Source organism: Quercus lobata, chromosome 8 (genome assembly GCF_001633185.2).
Source record: "Quercus lobata isolate SW786 chromosome 8, ValleyOak3.0 Primary Assembly, whole genome shotgun sequence".
Lineage (NCBI taxonomy): Eukaryota > Viridiplantae > Streptophyta > Magnoliopsida > Fagales > Fagaceae > Quercus > Quercus lobata.
Genome location: NC_044911.1, coordinates 36,879,038 through 36,891,100, shown reverse-complemented (window position 1 = coordinate 36,891,100; position 12,063 = coordinate 36,879,038). Strand labels below are relative to the sequence as shown.

At 32.0% G+C, this 12,063-nt stretch overlaps 1 protein-coding gene across 1 annotated transcript; it reads left to right on the top strand.

Annotated features, from left to right (window-relative positions):
- The first annotated feature begins 7,919 nt into the window (after window positions 1–7,919).
- On the top strand, window positions 7,920–9,414 carry LOC115957262 (transcription factor MYB102-like). Its single transcript, XM_031075461.1, has 3 exons — window positions 7,920–8,159; window positions 8,260–8,389; window positions 8,575–9,414. Exons 1-3 carry the CDS (start codon window positions 8,027–8,029, stop codon window positions 9,350–9,352), a joined length of 1,041 nt encoding a protein of 346 aa, XP_030931321.1. The 5' UTR covers window positions 7,920–8,026; the 3' UTR covers window positions 9,353–9,414.
- The last annotated feature ends 2,649 nt before the right edge of the window (window positions 9,415–12,063 follow it).

Below are 12,063 nucleotides of genomic sequence, written 5' to 3'. Positions count from 1 at the left end.
TTGATACAAAGGATCCTGAATATGATTATTTAATAAGCGGAAGCCACAAACAACTAGCATTGATAATTAATGAAAGTCACATGAGATGGGCTCTGATACCATGTTAGAAAAAATAAAACAAAATTTGAAAACAAACTAGAAAAGATAAGAGATAACTTAGGTCAAATGATAATTCAATGCGCGAGAAAGTAAGAAGTAGAAAATATAGAAAATTTAATTTAGTTCAACCTAATAGGTATTCATCCATAACGAGAAGCCCTTAGTGGCTATATATTTACAATTAGGCTCCATGTATTAAAATAAATACATATAAGATTACTAGAACTACAAGTGTGAATATGATTACTTTGCTTGTACTCCAAGTAAATATAGAATTATTTTACTTGCATTTAAAGAGGAATTAGATAGAATGAATCTAGATAAAATTTATATAACAACTTTAACTAGGATTGAACATATAAGATTAGTTTTAGATACATACTTCAAGAGATTGTACTACTACTTATAATATAGGCGAGAATAGCATTTTGGTCTTTACATTTTTGGCTGATTTGCATTTTGGTCCCTACATTTTTTATTTTCTTGTTTTGGTTTCTAAAACTGAAAAATTGTTCTCAATTTAGTCCTTACCATTATTTCACCAACGAAAATTGCATACATAGCAGATGAAGTGCACCACTGACACACTAAGTATGTGTTTGGATTCACGTTTTGCGTGTTTCACTAAGTATGGGTTTAGGGTTTTAGGATTTAGGGTTTAAGGTTTAATATTCGTGTTTCATGCATTGTTCATGTATTGTTCACGCACTGTTCACAAGATTCACAACCACTTTATTCAAAAAAAAAAATTTTAAATGGGTCTCACGGCACTATTCACACATTTAAAAATTATTTTGCTACAGTGTTTTTAGTTTTCAGCTAAATAAGCTGTATCCAAACGGACCCTAAATATGATGTGATCATTAAAATAATATTAAAAAATGCCACTTCAGCAAGAAACACGAATATTGTTGTGCTAGTTTTACTCCATTGTAATGCGAATTAAGAAATGTTTTAAGTTAGATTATTTTGTTATTTGAATAAATGTAACGTTATTGTAGCCTTAGAAGATGGCAGTTTAGGAGTCCTTTGTTTTAGCACCTGGTTGGGATAGTGGGTCAGTTTATTTCAATGATTTTGTGGGTTTGCAAGTGTGGGTTTTCTGGGTCCGAGTAATTTTTTTGGGTTTGATTATTTGTTTAAAATGAAATTGTAGATTATGTTAGAATTTGTTGAGTTTGATCATGAGTGGTTGGATATGTCTTGATTTGGTTTTGATCATGGTTTTGTATGTGTTTTTGCATATTTGGTTGCTAAGTAAATGTAAAAATAGAAAAGGATCCTTTTCAATTTTAAGGTAACCAAACATGTTCTTTGGGGAAAAACATAAATAACATGACTGTTCAACATGAATGTTCTTCCCAAAAAATTAATGAAAAGAAAAAAAAAATATTTAATTAGATTGTAGGTTTTTTTTAAAATTTATTTATTTTTAATTTTCTAATGGCTTTTTTATTTATTAAAATGTTGATGGGACATTTTTTAAAAGACAGTTAATTTTTTAATATTATTTTATGGCCATATCAACATTTAGTATGTTATACACTCTGTCTGTCATGTATGCTATTTTTGTTAGTGAAATGACAGTAGAGATTAAATTGTGAACGATTTTTCGTTTTTGAGGACCAAAATATGAAGAGTTAAAAAGTAGGGATGAAAATAGAAATTAGCTGAAAATATAAGGACCAAAATGGCATTTCTATCTATAATATAACATTGAAAATTTTGTTTTGAAAGTAAAATTGACCATGGTCGACTTTCATATATGATAGAACCCTCCTCTAGTTCTTTGTTCCTATTCTATCAACTAATACTGAAATCATTTGAAGTATGCCAAATGCAATTGGGCTGGCTCAAATGCATTTTGGGGTTTACGCTGACTACTTTGAATGAAGACTTTTCTCATGTTTAAATATCTTTTTGTTATGAATGTTGGAATCAATGAATTTGAATGTGAATGAAAAACTATTGATTCCTATTTCAATTTCGATAAAGGGAAAGGAAGAGTTTGCTCACCTTTCATGTATTTTTTTCTCATACCTTAATTAGCAAGTTCTACTTAATTATCTCATTGCACTGTTGTATTGTTGTTGTTGTTGTTGTTGTTGTTGTTGTTATTATTTACCAATTTTTGAAGTTTTCGTTACTTATTAGAGATTTTTTGTGTAATGAGGGATTGCACATGTGCACTTACATCGTTGGAATATATATTTACTGTATCATAATATACTAAGGGTATCAAATGGGTGGGTTTGGGTGGATTTGAGGTAGGCATAATTGGGTTAGGTATAAAAAACTCATTTACCCATTAAAACTCATTTAACTAATTGCTTCTAACTCAAATCCAACCCAACCCAATTATTATGAGTAAACCCCAACTCATCCAATTACCCAATTATCAAAATTACCAAAATGCCATTAAAATGAAAACCCCAATACTTTCTTAGATTCCCTTTTCCCTCTCTAACTTTCCCGAGAAAATTCCAATCTCTTTGATCAATTTTTTTTTTTTTTCATGGTACTTGTAGAAAATCTAGTCAATTAAGCTCATCTGCAACTACTTTCACTTTCATATGATCTAAGTGATTTTTTTTTTTTTTTAATTCTAATAAGTTAAAAAAAAAAATTTATTTTTAGTGCTTTCAAATAACTTTTAAAAATATGTTTGATTGCTGAGAAAACTGAGGGAAGAAAGAACAAAAAAACAAAATTTGGAAAAAAAAATATAATTTTTCTTGTACAATAATTATTGTCATTTGATCTAATTTGAATTATTTCACTTTCTTCAAGTTTCATGCACCTCGCACTTTCTCGGGAACCAAACAGAAAATAAACAAAATCAACCAAAAAAAATCAAAATCGAATCGTTTCAATTCGTTTGAGAGGGAAAGTCTCCTTGAAGAAAAGCTCGGCAGATTCAAAGGTCTAAATGACAGCGGTTTCGACAGTGGAGGCAGCTTTAATAGCAACATGAAAATTCCTTGGAGACTTGAAGTTGCAAAAGTGCCGATCACACGCTCGCGGCGTTTTCCGGTCACATGCAACTAGGCGACACGTTTTCGATGCTTGGACAGGTGGATCACTCAATCACTTGCTATGAAGAAGGGCTTAAGATCTAGATCGAAGCCTTGGGCGACACCGATCCATGCATCATTGAAACTTGCAGGTTTGAATTTTCATGCTTTTGATTTGCTAAAATGTAGATCGGATTGCTATAGAGAAATGTGTTTGTTATGCCTCATTGTTCTCTGTGATAGCTAGAGAGAGAAAGAGAGAGAGCAAGCAAGAGGAGAAAGAGAAGTCTTTGGAGGCCAAGAAAATGAAGGAAAATGAAAACATTGAAACGTCTGGGCTTCTTTTTTTTTTTTTTTTTTTTTTTCTTGGGAAGGGTTGGGTTGAATTTGGGTATATTGTTTTTGGGTTAAATGGGCCTCAATTGGTTTTTAGTTAAAATCCAATAATCATTGGGTCTAATTAGGTTGATGCCCTTTTAACCTAACTAATAATTAAGTGGATTTGGGTTCAATTAGAGTGGATGAGTGTGGGTGGGCAAATTGGTTTGGATTTACTTTGCCACTCCTATAATACACCTATTAACCTATAAGCTTATCATCAAACACAAGATAATATCCCTAACACTATATCAAGGGGCAGCATATGATGGCTGAGGAAACAAGAGGATCGCCGCCGCCAATACTGTCACCAACAACTATACGTGTAAATTTGCCATTCAAGCCAGAAATCAGCTCCACAATACTCCACAACGTGTCACTCTTTACATTTATCCAACAACTGACAGGATAGCCAAGTTGGGTTTTCTTCTCAACTATATAATTCTCTTATTAGTTTTTACACATTAGAGATTTTGTCGTACAACTTTGGATTTTAAATCTTTGTATACCACCTACGTCGTATATAAAATGCGCATGAAGAACTTACATATAATTATACTAAGATCACGTATCTTATGAATCTTAATAATATGTGAACTCTTACATTGATACGCCATGTTCATATTAAACAAAAGCAGTAATATTCAAAGTTTGTTCGAGTTTTGGACACCTCACAACAACAAATTAACAAATATATAACTACCACGATTTTATAAAATAAATTAAGTCAACTTTACAGACGTTGATGACTATATAGGATAAGCCATGCAGAATCAAACCTTAGATTTGCGACAAGTAATTACCTCAATTGGCATTGCTATGTAAGCAATATCAAATTCTTTATCAAATACTTAAAATAGCAATTATGTTGACGAAACATTGCATGAATTACTTTCCACACGAAGCTCTAGAGGTGGTATGGCAGCCACGAAAATGAAGAAAAAGAATCATAATCTCTACTGAATTATTTATATATATTAAAATGCACCCATATATGTGTCGTCGTAGCCATAACAGTTTTGAAATCTATTACAGTTTTAAAGTCTTATAGATGATATTTGAAAGAGAGATGGATGTCTTCTGTACACCAAACAGGGAGGCATGCATGTTAAAGATCAGAATTTGCTTCAGATATACTTAGTACTTGTATAATTAATATTAGTGTCTATATACATTATGTACGTATGTTGTGTTTTTGAAAACATGTGCTTATAATATTTAGAATGCAAAATCTAAACTGTATAAACGAGACACGTCTGTTGTTTTGGGAGGGACACCAAAAACCCCAACATATTTTATAATTTATATTTATATAAATATATACAATTTGGCTCCAAAAACATATATACCTAACCCCAACAATTCAGTTATAGTCCAAAAAGGTAGTCCGTTGAGAGAGAGAGAGAGAGAGAGAGAGAGAGAGAGAGAGAGAGAGAGAGAGAGAGAGAGAGAGAGAGAGAGAGAGATTTTATCATAAAACATTTTGTTAACAATTGCGTAATGTTTTTAGTATTTTATACGGCTAAAATCCATTAGTAAATAAAAATCCTTACGAGGAAGAATTAAGGACCAACAAAGAAATAAGAGATTAATGACCTTCAAGAGCAATGCTTCTCTTTCTTTAATCTCTACCAATATATGTTAATGGCCCATTAATAATAGGGATGTAGTAGCTAGATTTGATAAACATATATGTTTTTTTTTTTATTAATCATTTTAAAAAAATTATGCCAAATGATTGCCGAGTAGAAATAACCAACTAACTTGATTATGAGTGTTTGTTCTTGTGCTCATTCTTCCACTATTTCTTCCTCATTATTAAATGATGAGTATTTTTAGCCATTAATATTGATCAAATTAGGTTTTGCGACAAAAGCTAAAAAATCGCTTTTCAATGGACTAGCTGAATTTTTACATTGAAATGGAAATCATTGGGAAATTTAGCACATAATCAATATATATGATTTTCAGGATTTAAAAGATTTCTAAGTTCTATTTTGAATCTTTGATAGATCGTTGATTAATTAGAAATGTGTTGAAAAACAACTATTTCAGTTTTTTATTTTGTTAACACTGAGGGGATGTTATTTTTATTTTTTTTATATTATTAATTTATTTGTAAATCTTAATATACCTTTTTTTCTTAAACTTTAAGAAAATTTTGGAACATGCTTTGCCCCAAAAATTGAAATTCTGTTTTCGTCCCTAGTATTTGTGGTCTACTAGAGTGTTTCTGGACGCAATAACAGAAGGTCAAATGCAGGATAAGCAAGCAAACGATACCATTAGTCAGAAAAAAAGAAAGAAGAAGAAGTAATTAAACAACACCATTTTTACCGTAAGGCTTATCTCTATAGAACCGGTCACTGAATATAATAGTATTTGACCAGTACCTGTTTTGTTAGATAGAGGTGGATGAGATGCAGCACCTGATTTCCAATGACTTTGAATTTGGTTTCCCAGATGGAGTGTAAGGCTTCTATGCTTCCGCAGATAAAGCAACATGCTTGTTTTCTGCAAGGGACAATTGTCAAAGTGAGATAGCTTTAGTTGAGATTAGAGAGAGAAAGAGAGAGAGGCTGGTTGACTTTTATTGTTGGGTGGTAGAAAGGACACATTTCTTGACTAGTTGCAACGTGGCTCGATGGTAGTGGCGCAATTCAAAAAGGTTCCAGCTTGGAAAGCTTGCGGCTTTTAGGCAGACATGTTTTAAAGGAGTGACGCTTCATCATATTCACTTATTAAACAATTATTAAAGTTAGTAAAGTAAAGGAAAATGGAGGAAGGAGTAGGGATAATAAATAATAGTACCTGATTTTAGCTCATGTTTTGCATTATATGTCTGATTTGGGGGAAGGGGGTGGGAATGGAAAGAAGATAAAAGGAAGACAAACGAGTTCTTTTGTTTGTTTTTTTGGTAGGCCAAGGCAGATAGGCTAAATATTCTTTCACATTAGATTATATTTACCATTTCACATGTAAATTTATAATTAACGTGAGAATGTTCACATTTTCAAAAAGGAAAATTATTAGTTTATATTTTACTGTTCATATAAATTTTACATTGTAAATTAAATAAATGTGTACAACATTGTACACATTTGCATAAATAGTATACAATATTATACACTGTTCATGTATATGTGTACAATTTACATGAATAAAAAATATAAACTAATAATTGTACTTTATGAATGTGAAAGAATCAAAACCCCAGAAAAATATATGATTTTAGTTCCTTGGTGTGATTTACGTGCAGTTTCTGTGCAAACAGGATCCAAGTGATCGACATCGTATACATGTCTTGAAATAATACATCAAGTAAGTGTTTTGTGTCCTTGTGGTACATTCCGCATAAAAATAGGACTTAAACTATGACCCGTCTCCTATACTACCAACAAACTATCATATATTGCTCACTGTGTCAACTAATCATTATTCAGTAACAGATTTTTTTATATTTGTAGGGTTCAAAAATAATTTCTTATTTATTAGGAGTATTAATATTCAAGCATTAACCTAGTAATATAACACTAAAATATTGTAATTACCAGGTTCTTAACAATTAATGGAATTGATCTATTCCATGTTCATTTGATCGAATCAACATATCTGCAAGATTCAGGTCAGAACTTGAATCAATTAATCAAATCAATGGATAATCTCTAGATAATATATTCTCGAAAGCATACTACAATTTTATTCTTCCTAATCAGTGATTAATACTATGGCCGTAAAGACAACATAAACAATTTTGATTTAGACCCAACATTCAATATGTGATTAGACTTGAAAGTTAAAATCGTAATAGCTCTTAACTTTAGACTTGTTAATGATAAAAATAGTGTGCACGTTATTTCATCCCAACAAAAATGGATAGAGAAAAAAGAAGAGAAAATTTTTGAATCAATGAATGAAACTACGGTGGAACAATCTCTCTAACTTGAAAGGAAATTAACCTAGCTAACTACCTTACCGTCCAATCATTCTTATTTAGGAGATGTATGAAAAAGGTCAAACCCAAACTTAGTTTTCATTTCTCACTGTGATCCTAGTCAAACAATTAGCTTTCTTTTGCATCTTCACGCAATAATCGCTCCCATTATCAGGATACGTGTCAACTTATATTCATGCATGATGGATAACAATCTAACATACATAAAATACATGCATGGCAATCATATTGCCTGTTTGTTTTGAACGATGAGACACATGATAAACTATATGTGCCATTGAATTGAATAATATGTGCCCAAAGTGTGATACATGACATCTACATACATGTATTATACTACGTAACGAGAAAGCCACGTGGCATGAGGGCGGCACCAAATCCTTTTGACTTCCATGTATAGCTCAAACTTCTCCCTCTACTATATATATGGAGGTCATCCACAGCCACTAGGATCAACCACAAGTGCACTTTTTGTTTCAGAAGCCACTTTCAATCTTTGATAAGTTATAACCTTAATTTGTTCACTACTATCTTAGAAACTCTTTTGCATTCGTACTACCTGTATTACATAACAGCACCAATGGGAAGAGCACCTTGTTGTGACAAAGCTGGACTCAAGAAAGGTCCATGGACTCCAGAGGAAGATCATAAGCTCATCAGCTATATTCAGCTCCATGGACCAGGCAATTGGAGAACCCTTCCAAAGAATGCTGGTATGTTAAACTTTTTTTATCACTTTCTTGGTTTTAGGCTTCAATGTTTTGATGGTTCATCATATGAATTTTTTTTGGTTCTAATGCTTTACTTGTACAGGGCTGCAAAGATGTGGAAAGAGTTGCCGTCTTCGTTGGACTAACTATCTGAGGCCTGATATAAAGAGAGGAAGATTTTCATTTGAGGAAGAAGAGACAATCATCCAACTACACAGTATCTTAGGAAACAAGTATGATTATTACTCTCCACTAAGTTTTATTTGATTTTTTTTTTTCAGATAACCCTCATATTGCATTTTTATTAATAAGAAGCATAACAGTTGCTCATGTTCTATATATTTTCTTTTTCTCCTCCATCTTCATTAGATTGGTTGATTTGTACCTTCTAATAATTTCTTCTCTTTTCCAAACTCAGATGGTCAGCCATAGCAGCTCGCTTGCCTGGAAGAACTGACAATGAAATCAAGAATTACTGGAACACCCACATCAGAAAAAGGCTGCTAAGAATGGGAATTGATCCTGTGACTCATGCTCCTCGCCTAGACCTTCTTGACCTGTCCTCCATCCTCAGCTCAACTTTGTGTAACCAGTCAATTCTTAATATGTCAAACTTGTTAGGTACACAAGCCCTCATGAATCCAGAACTGTTAAGGCTGGCCACAACTATCTTATCGCTAAAACAAGAAAGTCAAGTACCCTTTCCACAAAATCTCCAAGAAAACCAACTTTGCAACTTCTTATTGCAAAACCAAGTACAGCCACTTCAACCCAATCAATATCAAGCTCCAATACAAGAAGGATTTTCATCCGAGGAGTCAAACCAACTCATGCAAGCCAATGTGGAAGGGTTTTTGTCAAAGGTAGCAACTTTTGGTAATTCCCAAGAAAATTCAATAGCTTCAAACCTAAATGAAGATTTCGTTTGCCAGCCAAACTATATGTATTGTGGCTCTAATCCTATAGTTCCCGATTTAGCAGAAAATCCAAATTTTCAATCACTAAACAATAGCTATCAGAACTTGTCCTCCTTTGATTCTGTTGTGTCAACACCAAAATCTAGCCCTACTCCTTTAAATTCATCATCCACATTCATTAATAGCAGCACTGAAGATGAAAGAGACAGCCACTGCAGCAACTTGCTGAAGTTTGAAATTCCAGAGAGTTTGGACATTGATGAATTTATGTCAATATAGCTAGAAATATGAGAGATGTATTGTATTTTTTGTTTTCTTTTTTTTGTTGGGTTTCATTTGTATTTGATGTTGATAATGAAATTTATTTATTTATTTATTATTATTATTTTTTTTATCTATTCCTTTCTCTACCTAAACAAAAGCATCCTACTTTCCCAAGCCCGAAACAATTTGACAAAATTTTCAATTTTTATTATTTTCATCATCAATATTTTCATTAATTACAAGAAAAAACAGAAATTTATTATAATTATATAACTTAATTGTTTTAAAACAATTAAGTCATGTAGAAGGCTATTTAAGATAATGTAAATGGAACTAATTAATGATCATTTGCAGGAACTGCGCTTGTCAATGAAATGAAATAGTGGCGGTTACATATAAAATTGAGTGAAAATGCAAATATAAAGCTTCAATAATTGTGATGAAGCCACATTGAGAAACATATTGTTTTTTAAAATTTTAACAAAAATAGTCCAAATTGCTTCAAAACATCCATATTTTCTTCAATTAATTGAATTACCTAAGTAATATACAAATATCCAAAATTACATGTTGAAATTTGTAATTTCCTCAAGATAGTAGTTCTTTTTGCCTGTATTGTGTGTCTATTATTGACACTGAAGGACAGATCCTAGAAATTGCTACCTTATATAGTGAGTCAAAAGACTCAAAACTTTAACTCCGGTTTTTTATTTCAAGCCAATATTTTCAGGAGCAATATCTTAGAAATAGCCAAGAACATCATTTTGATGTTCCTACAATTTTTCTTCTAAGTGATTTTTGAATTACAGCCTTTTATTATTATTATTAAGGATCGGAAGATAGATTTGAGTAACAGTTTTAAGAAAATGTTTCCTAGAATTTTTTTTTATATATTTTTATTTTTAGAATTAACGTATATCTAGACTAGACACACGTTTAATTTGTACAGTTTTCATTTTTGTTTTTTGAAAACCAATTCAATCAGGCCCAATATATTTGTTCAATTGATATCGAGGCTGACTTTTGCTCTAAGGTCATAAAATTTCAAATCAGATGAAAAAGAAATATTATCAGTAATATGCAATTTTTGTATATAAATATTTTTGGGTTTCAATAATTAAATCTCAGGAAAGAATATTTTGGTCCAAAAATCGAAACCTGTACGTAAGTTTCTTTTTTTCTAAAGGAACTATGGAAGTTGTTCCCAATTATAGTTGGCTAACTCAACCAATATTGCCCCCTTCTTCAAAAAATGAGGTCATAAAAATTAATTAATTAGTAAATGTCTATGGCCCAGCCGAGAGAAATGAGTTTTTTAGATTCGCAAACCTATTGTTAAACACTTAAAACTATCATAAATTTCTATACTTTTTATTGTTTCATTAATATATTGTTGTTTGCGTATATAAACATGATTCATAGTAAAGAAAAATATGGTTCTAAAACTAAAGGGTCCCCTAGTTTGTTTATCATTTTGGTTTTGTGATTACATCATTATTCATCATCATGTTTGTCATCACTGCCTTATTCCCCTTTGCAACTACCTCACTTTTCATTCTCAACCACTTTGCAGTTTGCACATGAAGCATCCACGAAGCACTGTTTTATCAAACACATTGCCACAAACAGCTCTCATTCAAAAAGGAATGGGTTTCAATTTCAAAGCTCAAAAAGGTTCTCTTGTCTTTACATGCCACTTTTTTAGGTCTAGTGACCAACTTTTTCAATTGGAAAAAGAAAAAGGCTATACGCATGTTCTGATCTGATGAGTTTCTGTATATGAAGTGGGAACGGTACCTCATTACATTGGATTATTTCAACGTGTTTTGGAGTGTAAAGACTGATGTTTTTGACTCTTTAACTCTTTTCTGTACTCAAGCTGTTCTAGACCCAATTTAGACTTGTTTACATCTACATTGTGATAGGAGATAAGGTGCTCTTCTAATAACAATATGCTATCATTAGACTCCAAACCAAGGAACCTTTCTTCTACTAAAAGTGGGGACAAAAATGAAGTCCGACACATTTCATAATGACCCAAAAGAACAAGATTTCATGATCATCGCTTTCCCTCACATGTTTGACGTTTCCACAAAGAAATCAAACTGGGTATGACGTAATTATTTTCATTTCAATTTGGAATATGTTTATGATTTGCGAGATCGGACTCTTCAATAATATGTTGCCATTATTTTCCTAATGATTCATTCCTAACAATACAAACGCACAGGCCGCCGCAACTCTTTCACTTTGATCTGGTGGCGGAAAGGGAACCGATTATGTTTTTGTTGACATTGCCAGCAAGTGGATGTAGTCAATTAATATGATGTGCAACATTGCCAACTTTGAGAGAGAGAGACTATTAGTATTATGTGACCGACAATATCCATACATGCAGGTGTTCCTTTGTTTCTGCTTTCTTTTATTTATTTATTTTTTATTATATATTTTTTGCTAATTGAAAAACATATTTAATTGCAAAATTCACCACTGACTCATCATAGGAAAGATCCAACAACCAGAGACAATGAAGAAGATATCAGTGGCTAACCATCAGGGAACGTAGAATAACATGAAGGGTAGAGTTTGTTAATTACACACTCATTTTTTGAACTAAAATTATGAGATGAAAACACGATTTTAAAACGAAAATTGTGTTTTCAACTCATGACTTCAGTTCAAAAAACACATGTGTAACAGTAAATATGTAACAGCATCTGTGTAAT

Excerpts from the sequence above, each read along its gene's own strand:
- LOC115957262 (XM_031075461.1), top strand. The coding sequence starts at position 8,027 with ATGGGAAGAGCACCTTGTTGTGACAAAGCTGGACTCAAGAAAGGTCCA. Across the intron at positions 8,160-8,259 it reads AACCCTTCCAAAGAATGCTG|GGCTGCAAAGATGTGGAAAG; the intron begins GTATGTTAAACT and ends TTACTTGTACAG. Across the intron at positions 8,390-8,574 it reads CACAGTATCTTAGGAAACAA|ATGGTCAGCCATAGCAGCTC; the intron begins GTATGATTATTA and ends TTCCAAACTCAG.